Source organism: Lipotes vexillifer, unplaced genomic scaffold, assembly GCF_000442215.2.
Source record: "Lipotes vexillifer unplaced genomic scaffold, Lipotes_vexillifer_v1.1 scaffold1706, whole genome shotgun sequence".
In the NCBI taxonomy this organism is placed as follows: domain Eukaryota; kingdom Metazoa; phylum Chordata; class Mammalia; order Artiodactyla; family Lipotidae; genus Lipotes; species Lipotes vexillifer.
Genome location: NW_006772773.1, coordinates 85,035 through 100,953, shown reverse-complemented (window position 1 = coordinate 100,953; position 15,919 = coordinate 85,035). Strand labels below are relative to the sequence as shown.

At 37.4% G+C, this 15,919-nt stretch overlaps 1 protein-coding gene across 1 annotated transcript in view; it reads left to right on the top strand.

The window, feature by feature from the left end:
- Positions 1-15,919, top strand: part of LOC103082541 (WD repeat-containing protein 70) — a gene marked incomplete at its 3' end in the record, with an annotated part of 119,583 nt that overhangs the window by 92,342 nt on the left and 11,322 nt on the right. Inside the window, exon 9 of the mRNA XM_007447918.1 lies at positions 6,344-6,497. Within this exon, the coding sequence (XP_007447980.1) occupies positions 6,344-6,497 (154 nt within the window). The remainder of the gene's footprint in view (positions 1-6,343; positions 6,498-15,919) is intronic.

Below are 15,919 nucleotides of genomic sequence, written 5' to 3'. Positions count from 1 at the left end.
AAAAAAAAAAAAAAAAAAAAAAAGATAAAAAAAAAAATTGTTGTACTTTAGGAGTTCTTTACATATATTAGATAGGAATCCTTTGTCAGATACATATTATGAATATTTTCTCCCAGTCTTTGACTTGGCCCATTCATATTCTTAATAATGTCTTTTAATAAGGTTTATGAAATACTTGAATTATTTTTCCTACTATATTCTGTAATTATAGAAAATCACATGAATCGACTGGATGTTAAACCCATATTGCCTTCCTTAAATAACTCTTACTTGATTGTGATGTATTTACATATTGCTGGATTCAATTTGCTAGTATTTTGTTTAGAACTTTTTCTTGTATCTGTGTTCATAAGAGGTATTGGCTATTGTATAGTACAGGGAACTATATTCAATATCCTGTGACAAACCATAATGGAAAAGAATATGAAAAAGAATGTATATATGTGTAGCTGAGTCACTTTGCTGTACAGAATAAATTAACACAACATTGTAAATCAACTATACTTCAATAAAATCTAAAAACAAAGGACATTTTATAATGATAAAAGGTGCAGTCCACCAAGAAGATGTTTTAAATGTACTTGCACCTAATGATATACCTCCAAATATATAAAGCAAAAACCAACAAAACTGAAGGAAGAAACAGGCAAATCCACAGTCATACTGGGAGTGTGACTTTCCCAGTAACTGATATTGCAAAAAAAAAAAAAAAAAAAAAAGTAAGGAAATAGAAGATTTGAACAACATAATTAATAAATGACTAATTTACATATGTTGTTCCAAAATACATTCAGGCATATAAATAATGCTTTTAAAATTGACATATACTGGTCTGTAAATCAAGTCTCAGTAAATGCCCAAAGTCTAAATGTTCTCTAATCCTAGTGGAATTAAGTGAGAAAGCAATTCTAAAAAATAATTTGAAAACAACCAAATGTTTGAAAATTAAGCAATAATTAAGTAAATAATCCCTAGGTCAAAGAAGAAAACACAAGAGAAATTAGAAAGTATTTTTAATTGGGTGATAATGAAAAGACAATCGATTAGAACTTGTGACATGCAGCCGAAGCCATATTTAGAAGAAAATTTACACACTTAAATGCATATATTACCAAAAAAACATTTTGATGATCTAAACATCCATTTCAAAAAGCTAGAAAAAATAGTAAATTATATCCAAAGATCTCCAGAGAACAGAAAAAGTAGGAATGATTTCCAATTTTTTTCATGAGAACAGAAATACCTTGATACCAAAACCTGATAAGAAACTTTTGTTTATCCATTCTATGTATGGTAGTTTGCCTCTGCTAATCTCAAACTCCCATTCCTTCCCTCCCCAACTCCACTTCCCCCTTGGCAACCACAAGTCTGTTCTCTATGTCTGTGAGTCTGTTTTTGTTTCATAGATAGTTGATTGTGTTGTATTTTAGATTCCACATGTAAGTGATATCATATGGGATTTGTCTTTGACTTACTTCACTTAGTATGATAATCTCTAGGTCCATCCATGTTGCTGCAAATGGCATTATGAAATGTCCTTTTTACCTTCATTAATGTTCTTTGCTTTAAAGTCTACTCTGCCTGATACTAGTAAGATATACCAGCTTTCTTTTAGTTGGTATTTGTGAATTATGTTTTACATCCTTTTGCTTTCACACTTTCCTCTCTGTATGAAGTGTCTCTTTTAAGTGAAAGCTTATTTTTTAATCATTCTTACAAACTTTGCCTTTTAATTGTAATAATTTAATTATATTTAATGTTATTGCTGATAAGTTTGAGCATAAGTCATCCATCTCATTCATTGTTTTCTATTTGTCCAGCCTGTTTGATTTCCCATTTACTGTCCTTTGCATTAAATTTTTAATTAATTAATTAATTAATTAATGGCTGCGTTAGGCCTTTGTTGCTGTGCGGGGGCTTTCTTTAATTGCATTGAGTGGGCTTCTTATTGCGGTGGGTTCTCTTGTTGCAGAGCACGGGCTCTAGGCGTGCAAGCTTCAGTAGTTGTGGCATGTGGGCTCAGTAGTTGTGGCACATGGGCTTCAGTAGTTGTGGCTCGCAGGCTCTAGAGCACAGGCTCGGTAGTTGTGGCACATGGGCTTCAGTAGTTGTGGCTCGCAGGCTCTAGAGCACAGGCTCGGTAGTTGTGGCACACAGGCTTAGTTGCTCTGCGGCGTGTGGGATCTTCCCGGACCAGGGCTTGAATCCGTGTCCCCTGCATTGGCAGGTGGACTCCCAACCACAGCACCACCAGGGAAGTCCCTGCATTAATTTTTTAATGCTATATATTCTCCTCGCAGTTGGCTTGTTAGTGTCTTTTACTGTTCCTTTAGTGCTTACCCTAAAGATTACATCATATATTCTAATAATAGACTGAAATTTTATTAAAAATTAGTACTTTTACCCCTTCCCAGTTAATACAAAGACTTTAGAACGTTTACCATATGTAACTACATTTATCCTCTCCTACACTTTTGCAGTTCTTTTCATGTATTTCAATTTTATATATGGGTATGTGTGTGTGTATATATTTTAAATCCCATCAGATATATTATTGTTGTTTTATGAAGTCAGTAGTCATTGAGATTTACTTATATATCCTCCCTTTCTGTTATTTTTCATACCATACTCTGTATGCTTTTATCTGGGGTCATTTTCTTTCTGCCTGAGGGCTCTTTCCATTAGTATAGTCAGCTGTTGACAAACTCTTTTGGCTTCTATTTTTCGGGAAATTATTTTGTCTTTATTTTTAGTGATCCTATAATTCCATCTAGGCAGTTATTTTTATTCAGAACTTTGAAGATATCATTGCGTTGTCCTCTGGCTTTTGATGCTTCTTTGCAAAAGTCTTCCGTTAGTTTTATTTTTACCCTTTTGAAGGAATTTTTTTCCCCCACTCCAGCTGTTTTAAACGTTTTACTTTTGTCTTTAAGTTTTCAGCAGTTTTACTATGATATGCCTGGGTGTGGTTTTCTACTATCCTACTGGTGTTTATAATACTTACTGAATCTCTGGTTTAGTGTCTTTTATCATTTTTCCAATTTTCACAGTCACCTCTGCACATTTTGCTTCTCACTCCTTCCATTCTGCAATTCCAGTATGAGACCTTTTTACCATATCTTATGTGTATCTTATGTTTTTTTCTGCATTTTCCATTTTTTCTCACCATGCTTCTATCTAAAAATGATCTTTTAACTGTTAATTCTCTGCTATTAAAACCATCTATTAGTTCTAAATTTCAGTTATGTATTTTTCATTTTAGAATTTCTTCATATTTCTTTTTATTATTTTCAGTTCTATATATAAGATCTCTACCTTGTCACTTAATTTCCTAATTACAGTTATACAAAATTCTATGGCTCATGAGTTCAATATCTGGTTCTCCCAATTTCTGTGAACCTGGATAAAAATTTCTTTCCTTTCACTAACTTCTAACTGAAATTTAGCATTTCCTTTAATTATGAAAGTAGGCAACAAAGTCACAGGTGTACCTGCAAATTTCAGATGCTTTCATATCACATTACCATTGTTACAGGTATATTGAAAGATACATTGTTTATGATCATCACTGCTTTGAAATTACAGAAGTTATCAGACCTGCCTCTAGGCCTAGTTACTTGATACATTAGTGTAGAAACTCCATATTATGTCAAAAATTTTAAAAAATATATATTTTTATAGTTATTTCTTTATGAATGATCTCCATGGTGTGTCTAGTGTGTTTTTTTTAATGTGTTTAAAAACATGCTAAGAAGGGCTCCATAGACTTCAGACTATAAAATAGTCCAGGCCAAAAAAGTGGTTCTGTACAGAATAGGTCAGATTGTGTCATTTCTCAGCTCAAAATGCTCTAGTGGGTTTCCTCTCATTTCTTCTAGAGAGAGTAAAACCAAGGTCCTTTTGGTGCCTTACCTGGCCCTCCATGATCTGTACCACCCCACTGGCTGCATTCTGACCTTATCTCCAACTCCTGTTCTTTTTGCTCATTCTACAGCCACATTGGGAACATACCAAGTATTCTCTTCCTGCAGGTCCTTTCTAGTAACTGTTCCCTCTTCTCGGAACACTCTTCCTGAAAATATCTGCATAACCTACTACCTCAGTTACCCGATAAACTATTCAGTCACTTACTTCCTGACCACTCCACTTAAAATATTTATTCCTGCCCCCTTGGTACCTACTATCTGCCTTCCCCATTCTATTTTTCCCTGTACACTTATCACAGTCTTTCATATTATGTATTTTACATATTTATTAGCTTAGTATTGATTTTGGGAGGGGGTCTTACCATAGGCCTCTGTTACTGGCGGGTGGGGCCTTCAGCAATAGTTAGGTCAACTTTGGAGAGCTGTTGTCATTCCCATGCATAACTTTCATCCCTGCTAGCACCACTGTTTCATTTATGAGCCTATTGCATTAAGAGTGGAGTGGACGATGACAAAAGCTAGCTAATGTCAACTGAACTGGCCAACTAACTTTGTCTGCATGGTTGTTCATTACCTCTTTTAAGGTTGATGCTCTCTGGGGTTAACATGTGATACAAAGAGCTTCATTTTTGGTGTCCACTTTCATATGTCTGTCTATGTGGATCTTCCCCACATCTCCTTTTCTCAGTCTCCTGATCTTTTCTAGGTTTTATCTGTCATCTCCTGGGGAGAGTGTTTCTAACCAATATAGTTTAGACATTTTGCTCACCCGATATAGTTAACATGCTGTCATGGAGATCATGGACCAGCATGAATTTCTCTGGATTGTCCAGGTGATCCAGGTCCCTTGGGACTATTTTAAGACAAAGGACTAGAAAATTAACATAGCCCTGGTTCAAGCACGTAAATGTATGCTGCTGTTGATTTACATATGAATGTCAACTGCTTTTGGTCTTCCTTCCTAATAGAAGTAGAAACACCTGCTTTATGGGATCAGTGACTGCATAGCACTTACCTGACAGAGAGCAACAACCCTGTCTTTATATGCTGCTAAATGGGCCCTCCTGCCTTCAGTCTCTAGTCTTTAATTGGTGATGAATCATCCTCAGCCTTTCATTGTCTTTCTTTTTTGTGCCGACTGCCCCTAGCAATAGCTACCTGGTTCCATAGTCCTTTCAATTACTTCCTTTCCTGTACCTCTCAAATGCCTGAAGTATTGCACCAGCCAGTGCCTTCCCTTTGACCAACAGTTTTAGCAGTTGCATTTGCGCTGCTGCAGCTCATCAGGGACTATGTACCACCAGAGATGGGGGTCCTCATTGCTAACCAGTCAGTGACTGACACCACTGGAGGGGACTTCACAGGTCTACTTTTGCTACCAAGTCTCTCAGGTTAGGTTCCCCCCAAACATTTTGAAGCTTCAGGATTTGCATGTAGGAGGTTTGTTGAGGGAGTGCTTCTGGGATCAACCCCTAGGAGAGAAGGTGCGGGGAAACGGCATTAGGAAGATGGAGGAACTGAATTGCCAGGTAGTTGCAACAGCAGTCTCAGCTGATACCCACAGGGAGATCTGAAGCTGGAATAATCCTTCTGTGATATTCCCAATTGAAACAGAGGGCTGAACCATTTTACTGCACATTGACCAGTCATTGACTGTGGGATGCTTTGGGATGGTAACATAACCTTGGATGAGGGAGTTCTCTGCGACTCAGGAAAATTCCTGAGGGTTTAGTTTAGTTGTAAGCCACCAGCAGGCCAAATCCTGGAAGCTTGGGGGAATGAGTACTTCAGTCCTGAAAGGATTGATCTGGGTGGCACACTGTAGCAGTCACTACAGCCCCATGGCAAGATCACTTTCAGTGGGTTGGTGAGGGTGGGAAGGATACTACAGTGCTAGAGAAATAAGGAGGGAGATGAAAACTTGTTTAGATAGCTTAGCTGTGAAGGGGAGGAGGGAGAGGGAGAGTAGTCAGAAGTTACTGAGGAGACTGGAAAGGGGTGGGATCCAGAATATAGGTAGTAGGTATGCCTGGGGCAGGAAGAGGTTCATTTTCACCGTTGTAATCAAAAGGAAGAAGCAAGAGAGGCATTCAGAAGCAGATACATTTATAACAGTAATCAGCAGTTCTTGTTATGTTTCTTCTGGGAAAGAGCAGGAAGAATCAACAGCTACAGAGGGGGAGTTGTTTGGGTTGAAGATTTAAGGCGAGTAGAGATTTTAATAGATTTTGCTATGGAGAGTGGGAGGGGAGCTTAACAGGGTAGGCACTGGTGTTGAGGGCCCATTTGAGGTTGATGTTCCTGATTTTGTAGAATTAATTTGTGGAGTTGTGTGACCGTTTTTCTGACAGTGCTTAATAAGTGAAAGTATAAACATGCTCAGTGTCTTACCAGGTTGTCTTTTTTTTTTTTCATAGCCATCAGATCAAGTCATTACAGTACAGTAACACAGGAGACATGATTCTTGTTGTATCTGGAAGCTCTCAGGCCAAAGTGATTGACAGAGATGGTTTTGAAGTAATGGAGTGTATAAAGGGAGACCAGTATATTGTAGATATGGCCAACACCAAGGTAAGTATGACACACAATATTTTAGTGAATTTAATTAATTTAGTACACAGTTACTATCAACTTGTTGGTGCTGCCATAATTTACCCCAAAAGTTAATGTCTTAAAAATAATTTATTATTTCTTGCAATTTTGTGCATTGACCAGGAAGTTCTTCTGCTTCATAGTGTCAGCTGGGGCACTAGGATAGTTGTAAAGTCCAAAATGGCCTCACTCTGATGGTTTACAGCTGGTGCCCTCACCAGTGGCATTTCTTTCTCTCTTCCTCTTTCCCCTGCCCCTTCTCTCTCTCTCTTTCTCTCTCAATCTCTCTCTCTCTCATACACACACACACACACACACACACACGCACACACGCACGCACACACACGTTCTCTCCCTCCAACCCTGCCCCCTTTCTCCTTCCACGTGTCTAGTTTGGGCTTTCTCACAGTGTGGTAGACTCTTAGTGTGGTTTGACTTGCTGCTTGGTGACTAGGTTCCGTGAAGGATGAACATGGGAACTTCAGATTCCTTAAGGTCTGGTGTTGAGTCTTACACAGTATCAACAGGACCAGCCCAAATTCGAGGAGAGAGGAGATAGACTTCACCATTTGGTGGGTGAATGGCAAGATCACATTGTAAAGTATCATGGGGGTTGGGAGATATGAATGCAGCCATCTTTTGAAATACAGTCTACCACAAACCTACTATGTACTAGGCTTTAGAACAAGAATGAAAAAGGGTCTCATTCTTTTTATGTAAAGGATTTTAGTGATATAATGATATTTTTAAATTAATGTATATTAAATATCAATTAACTGTAGTCCCAGTAATGCTATGAAACTTAATGGCTTATTTATAATTGCTAACATATATATGGGTTGGCTGCTCTTGCCTGGGCTTGGCTCCAAGCTGCAGATAGAGTGTAGGCTTGTTCTGTGTGACTCTGTTCCTCCTTGTACCAACAGACTACCTGAGGGCATGTTTTTCTTATGGTGATGGCAGAAAGACAAGAAGGAAACTCCAACTCTGAAAGCATATTTCAAGCCATTGCTCATATCATGTCCACGAACATTCCACTAACCAAAGCAAATCACATGACCATGAGTAACATCTGGTCTCTAGTGAGAGGAACTGTAGTACCACATGTCAGAGGTTGTGGATACAGGGAGGGGTGATGGATTGGGAACAATAATGCAATTTTTAATTTAGTGACCACACTGTGCAGCACTTTGTGCTTTCTTGATTTTAAAAGGTTTTTATTATGCATTATATCAAGTCTACCACTGTATGAGTGGAAATTAAGACTTTATGTAGTTTTTATATGTTGTAATATTTCTCTAAGTAAATCTCTCCTATACATAAATAAAAATGATTTAAAGATATGTTAAAGTGTCAGTGCATATGGTTGATGTAGAATTTTGAGCCTTCATTTGAATTCTGATTTTCACTCTTTCTTCCCCTCCTATCTAGTACCTTCTTCTAGTACCTTTGGGTTGTGCCTAAGTCAGCATCTTACATGAGATTTGATTGTCTAAGAAAGTACACTTGACCCTCATTATTTGTGATTTCTGTATTTGCAAGCTCACCTACTTGCTAAAACTTTTTTGTAACCCCAAAATCAATACTCACAGCCCTTTCATGGTAATTTCCAGACATGCATCTGGCAGAGTGGCAAAAAAGCATTTGAGCAAGGCGATGCTCCACTTTCTTGTTTCTGTTCTCATGCTGTAATCAAGTGTCCTTTTGGAAGTCTATTTAGTGCTACATTTTTCTTATTTTTGTGCTTTTTGTTGGTGATCTTGCTGTTTAAAATGGCCCCCAGGGCTGAATTGCTGTAGTCCTGTCAAGTGTTACCTAAGTTCAAGAAAGTCTTTGATGTGCCTTATAGAGAAAATACATGTGTTAGATAAGCTTCATTCAGGAAAGAGTTATAGTGCTGTTGGCTATGAGTTCATTGTTAATGACTCAACCATATATGTTAAATAAAAGATGTCCTTAAAACACAGACATATATAAAACAAAGTTATGTATTGATTGGTTGACAAAAATGTGACCAGAGACTTGCAGCAATCTAATCCTGTATTTGATAATTCAGTGTTTGCAGAACTTTGTAGACCATAACTACTGTGAGTAATGACTGTAATCTATTTTAGGTGCTCTAGTTGAGCTATTGGAATAAATTAATACAGTGTGTTTCAAACTGCCCTCTGCTGAAGCCTAGTGAAATGCCTCTTAATCCTAATGAGGATCACAGTCTCATGCCTTTCCTTTTGTTTATTGACTGTTTATTGAGTGTCCAGTGTGTGTTAGATGATTCAAACAGCATTCAAATATAATTAAACATAATGCTATATGCAATTATATTGTAGTGGTGGCTTGAATAGTGTTTTTTTCCCCCACATATTCCACTAGAGTTTCTCTCCCCTCATCTTAAAATCATTGCCCTAAGGATTCCACCAAAGATGTTGTTTTGAGGGTGATGGTGATAAGGAAATAAAGCAGATAGGCCTCCAGATCAATCGCCCTATCTTAAATAGTTCTGTTTTTATCTGTTTTATTTGAAGCTTTTGGGAATCTAAAACTTTATTTAAACAATGGGTTTGTGGAAAGGAAAGCTTTAAAAACTCTTATTTAACTTATTCTTTTTTAGTTTATGGTTACCATAGACAATTTTTCTTAAATAATATGAGGAAGAGAAGTTTTTGCCAGTTTCTAAGCTCTTAATGATTTCAGCTGCTCAGGGCTTCTTACATTATAAAAAGACTAAGACTTGGTGGATTTAGGTTTTAGCCAAGAAAATTTCAAGAAGAAAGAAATCTGGTTGGTTCTATATCTGGCTGTTTCTGCAGTTTCAGAAATATATATATATTTATATATATATATATATAACATATAGTAAGATTATTGGGAAAGTAGGATGAGGGTGGATAAACAAATCTATGTAGAAATGTAGGAAATTAAAATATTAAGTTAATTACCAATATGCAGAAAACAACCGTATATTATAACTAAATATTATAACTCTCCCAATCTTGTCTAATATTATCTCTACTTTGATTTCAAAATCATGGTTAATATTTACTCTCTCCATTTTCCAGAAGCAAATATAATTAACTATTTGTTTAGGAAACATTACTTGTAACTTAATTGTAGTCTTTGGCTTGAGTGATGGGTTTTAGAAATGCAAGAATTATTATTTGAAAGAAGCAGATTTCATTGGACACTTTTTCTTAATTTCTAAGCTTCTTTTCTGATTCCAAGAGTAATTATTAACTTGTGGCTTTACTGGAAAGTTCAACAAGTAGGACATTAAAAGAAACTATTAAATATATCTGATCTATTATTATAAAATATTATGTACTTCAAACATAAACAGGCCTTTCTAATTAGATAATTAAATTGTTATATCGTTAGATTTTTATCTCTAATCTTTGTGTCTTTGTGTGTATGTGTATATTTCTTTTTAATGTGTACCTATAGTGGTACAGAATTTTTTTTTTCTGTTACATACTGCAACACAATGCATTACAGGGAGAGTATTCATATTTATACCTTTAAAAAATAGTTTATTGGGTTTCTAACAGTAATTCTTATTGACTATTAAAAATTTGGAAAAGAAAAAGAGAAAAAATAATTCTACTACCCAAATATAATCACTATTAAGATGTCAATTTCTATATTTTTTCTTTATGCATCTGAAAAACATTTTTTCTGATCACACGGGAACCTTTACATCATTTATTGTTTGGAGCCACATTTGACATGTTCTGCAGTCTTGGGATTGTATGCCAGTGCCTCAGGGCCTGTAATGGGGTGGAATGAGAGGCCTTAGAGTGTGAGTGAGGGGCAGCAGGCCTCCTCCTTCAGCCAGAGAAGTTCCAATTTTGTCTGTTTTATGTGTTGGAGTTCTCTATAAGATATCCTTTGAAAATCAGGTTCTGCTGTGTCTTTAAAATATGAAGGTCACTGATCTGGGGTTCATGGGATTTATTGGTTATATTGTCTGGGAAAATGGGACCTTACTTCTTCAGGTTTAAGTCATTAGGAAAGTAGGACAAGGATAAACAGGAATCAACCCTTAAACCATTCAAAAGCATGCTTTAAAAACTGTAGTTATATTGTCATCTAAAACTTATTTATTCTAAACGAGAATGTTAGTACATTACTTCCAATCAGAGAGTGTTTTTCTTTTTTTCTGTTCTTTTTTTTTGACCACGCCCTGCGGCATGTGGGATCTTAGTTCTCTACCACGGATCAGACCTGCGCCCCCTGCAGTGCAAGTGCGGAGTCTTAACCACTGGACCGCCAGGGAAGTCCCAGAGAGTGTTTTTCTCTATTACTTTAAACTCTTAGACACATACTTTGCCTTCAGCCTTTTTCTTTTTCAACATTAAAATAGTTCTGTGCCATTTATTTCATAATTACTTGGCTAAAGTGGGAGGGGACAGGCTCAGGGGACACCAGAATTCTTGAATATTTTAGTGGGCCATCTCTCTGTGAGTATACTTTAATTATGGAGATTAGAAGCTTTATAAGGAATTCTGGGAAAAAGGTATTTTCAAATGCTGTATTTATATTTGAATAGTACATGTAGTTATTCTGATATCCAGCCACTCGAGAAAATTGCCCTTCTTATTTGGAGATGAAATATTTTAGTCATATCCTTTTAATGGTAAATATTGTTTCTTAGGAGTAAAATATTGTAAACTGTGGATTCTAGGTATATTTTTATTTCCTTAAGCATTTGTAACTGATGGTTTTAACTGCAAATATAAACTCTAAAAAATGCAGTGATTTAAAGTACATTGTGTTTCTTTGCACTTTCTGAATATTTCCAGAGCTTTTTATCTAATGAAACTCCATAACACAGGTTTCTATCCTTTTGACATATCCCCATCATTTTGGGGGTACTTTCGTACATTCTGGCACAACAAAAGTTCCTGGCTCACCTTGTACTTTTCTGTTCTGATTTCTCTTGCATTCCATGGCTCTTTTGAATAGGGAATTCTATTTACAAATCAACATCTGGGCACTGGATATGTTCATTGCTGCTGAGGTGTTAATGCTTCTAGACTATTTCAGAAGACAGAGCTGGGGCTGGGAGGATATACCACCCAATCAAAAAATAAACAAAATATATTAAAAAATCATGCGTTCACCCTGATATATCCAATTCTAATCCAACTTCCTAGCCTTTCCCCATTCCATATTTGTATTTCACTTCTCCAGTGAGAAACTTGGCCTCCAGCATCACCAGTATATTTTCTCATTTCTTCAATGGTATAGTCCATAGAAAGTAATTTCAGAATTGCTACACACACAGTCCTTGTAGGAAGAATTCTAAGAAGGCACCCAAGATTCCCTGCCCCTCCCCTTGAGTGTGGATGTGACCAATGACTGTGATGAGATACTTCTGTGATGAGGTTGTATTGTCTGGCACAGTTGTCTTTAAGAAAGGAAGATTATCTTCAGTGCATCCTGCCTAATCAGATGAGCCCTTAAAAGGGATTGGGCTCTTCCTGGCAAAAAATAATTTTAAAATTCAAGGGATTTGACTCAAGGGGGATTCTCTGTTCAAGGATTTGAAGATGCAAGCAGAACCTGAGTGATAAAGTTGGGTGCATAGCTATAGCCAAGGAGATTTCCAAGCAAAATGTTGAAAGTACTGCCTGGTTTCTTCTTGCTACTTATAATAAAATATGAGAGAAAAAAGGTAAACTGAGAGAAGTCCTGTTAAAAAGGAATGAGTACTAGATGATTTAGTTAATTTTGAACCTATCCAGTTGGCAAAGAATGTTAAAATGAAGAAATTGCTTCTGAAAGTGTGGCATAGAGGAAATAGCCCAGGGTGTGGCTGTATAACCTTTTGCTAAAACCTCAGAAAGATCAAAAGGTCAGAATATTCAGTCACACTAAAGACTCTTTCAAGAAATGAAGCATGTGCCTCACAGATTTTCTCAAACAAACCAGGTGACCTCTAGGAAGCTTAAGGAGGTTATTTCTTAGCCATTTCAGCAAGGGCTATGGTTAAAGAAGGGATTTCTTTTTCCCCTATTCTTTTTTTTTTTTTAATTTTTATTGGAGTATAGTTGACTTACAATGTGTTAGTTTCAGGTGTACAGCAAAGTGAATCAGTTATACATATACATATATCCACCCTTTTTAAGATTCTTTTCCCATATAGGCCACTACAGAGTACTGAGTAGAGTTCCCTGTGTTATATAGTAGGTCCTTATTAGTTACCTATTTTATATATGGTAGTGTGTATATGTCAAGAAGAGATTGTTTTTGCAAAGATCTTGGGGCATGGCTTTGCCTAATTCAGATTCAACAAGAGAAAGGTTTTCATTTGCTGGCTTTGAAGGTGAAGGAATCCATGTGGCAAGGACACAGCCTCTAGATGCTGAGAGCAGCCCCCAGCTGGCAGATACAAATGAAATAGGCATCTTAGTCCTGCACCCACAGGAAGTTGGATTCTGCCAGCAACCTGAATGAAGTTGGAAACAAATGCTTCCCCGGAGCCTCCAGAAGGAAGCCCTACCGACATCCTGATTCTAGCCTATGAGACCCTGAGCAGAAAATTCAGACTTCTGGATTGTGACTGGACTTCTAACCCCCAAAACTGTTAGCTAATAAATTGGAGTTGTTTTAAACCCCTAAGTTGGTGGTAGTTTGTTACACAGCAATAGAAAACTAACACGGTTCTGCAAATACCAAACATACTAAGTAATTATGAAAGTCCCTGAGGAGGTGGTAGTAATAGAGATCAGACATAAGAGCAGGAATTAGCTTTGAGTGGGAGGAGGGAATTTATTTACACTGGGAATGGAGGGATAAGGATGGGCTCATGTGCAGGTACGTTTATAGGTGGTGAGCCTTACAGATAGGCAGTTGAAGGTATCACCATGTAGTCACAGGGTCATTTCCTAGTTTGGGGTTAGGAGGTGTTGGGACGAGGCCTTATGTAGGACAGTGAAGGCTTAGAATAGCTATTGATGGCGTGAGAGGAAAATTGCTGGAAGAATTGTGGGAGCATTAATGACCACCAAATCTAAATTTGTAGATAGTCATTCGGCATATTCGTATGATATCCCTGAGTCTATTCATGAGCCCGAGGTGTTTGAATGGAGTACAGTGATGATGCGGAGGGGGTTATTCCATAACAAAAGTTGTGCATTATAAGTACAGCAAAAGGACACTCAGGTTTACGCTGAGTGATTGGTTGAAATTTAGGATGTTGAAAAGAAAGTTCTTGATTTCAGAAAAGGAACCATCTGTGGACAGAGTTAGCCATAGTTGGGGCTGCTGAAATATCTTAGAAGAGGTCATTGGAGTTGAGTAGATCAAAGAAGAATGAATTGATCTCTTTGATATCTTCAAATGGATTTTAAAATTGCTCAGGAATTAGAAGGATTTGGACTTCAGAGTCCTTGATTCCTAGAAGTAAATGACTAAGAGTGTGATGGATTACAACAGGGGTCAGCAGGATATAGCCTGTGGTCCAAATCCAGCCTGCAACCTGTGTTTTGTAAATAAAAGTTTTACTGAAACACAGCCACGCCCATTCATTTACTGTTGTCCATGACTGCTTTTGTACTTACAGTGGTAGAATTTGGGTAGTTGCCTCAATGACCATGTGGCCCAGAAAGCCTAAAATAGTTACTATGTAGTCCATTAGAGAAGAAGTTTGCCACCTCCCAAAATCAGGCTATGAACGTTTTCTCCAGCAAAATATACAGACAGAAAATCTTGCTGGCAACTTCAGGAAGTTTGGTGATTCCTGAAAGCCCATGAATAGACTTTGGTTAAGAAGAACTTTTGGATTAAAGCTCAAGGTATATTCCCTGATGCATTTCATCTCTTCATAGGAGTTGCTTCTGTTGGTTAGCTCACCATGCCAAAGACATGGGTACTTTCATTTTTGTGGGTCACAGAGCCTCACTTCATTCAGTGACTACAAATGGTGCTGCGGCAAGGCAGCTATTTTACAGCTTTTGTCATGAGGCTGCCACAGGGGTATGGACTGACAAGTATTGATCAGCACACCTCTGTGTGTGTGTGTGTGTGTGTGCGCGTGCGTGTGTGTTAGAGGAAACCAATAGTCGTCATGGTTTGATAATGTCCTCTCTGTATGCAAAGTTTAGCATATTATGAGAAACAAATAGATGTTTCATTCTTTCTACTAGGCTTTTTCCAGTTAAGGCTATTAAATACAGGAGGGAAAAAAATTTTTTTTCCCCAGGGTTGCCTGCCTATGTTTAGATAAAGGAGAAAGAGAGAAAACCTAGCTTATTTGATGAAAAAGTGTTTTAGTCACTGACTCTTCTTTAATAGGTGTCACTTTAAAAAATTTTCCACTAATGTTAGCCTTGGTATTGAATCTGTTTAGTTCCATTTAAGAATCCTTAGTTGAACTTCATTTTTTGTTATGACTAATTTTCGTCACTGTTTTAACACAAGGGTACTTAACATTCCCATTGCCTTTGTCATACTCTTGTCTTTACAAACAAGAAACAACATTCATAGTCTTTTAGATTTCTTCAGTTTAGCTTACTATTTGTGTTCATATTTTGTGTATTCAGCAACTAAGGTGACCACATTTTATCATAGTGTTCTATGTAATAAGGATCATCTTCTTTTGGTCCTCTTAGAACTATCCTTTATATTTCAAGATGCTATTTCAACTCTAATCAACAAATATCAGTAGAAGACCTGTTTTCTGGAGGCTGCCTTCAAGACCTGTATGGGCTGGGTCAGTTTTGGGGTTGTTGTTATGTCAAAGCATAGGAAGTGGGATTCTAAGAACTGGACTGAGCAGCACCCATTGTGCTGAGAATGGGTGAATCCCTGAGTCTGGGAGTGGGAGAGGAAGATGGTAAACTAGGAACTGACTGGGAGGTAAGCAGGCTCCACATTAGATTAAGAGGCCAGCTGGAGATGTCAGTGGAGGTGGAGCTAAGCTAAGCAGAGCGGGAGAATGAAGGTGTGGAGTAGTGTGCAAGATCGAGGAAGCCAAAGCAGTTTAGGATCTAAGTCCTTGAAGGTAGGGCATATCTTGGGATTATTGGGGTGTTCCTTCTGTTACAAGTCATGAGCTGTTTTCCCAGAGGCAGATATTTAATGGGGTGAAACTAGATCAGGTACCTATTTACTGCTTGGTATTAGAAATTCTTTTTTTTTCTTAAATAAGCAAAGACTGGCAAATTTCTATTTTGGAAAGGGCTTAATGGGATCCCTGACAGTCCTATGATTTTACTCTATGAGCCAGGTTAATTACTATCTTTTAGCACCTTAGGTGCACAGAATTGAGAGGAACCTAACTCACTTATCTGTTCATGGCGCCCACCCACCATGCCATTCATATCTCGTGGTCAGTTCTCATAATACTGTAACTCTCAGCAGTGTTTGACACAGTTGATTATTCTCTCCTTCTTGAAACG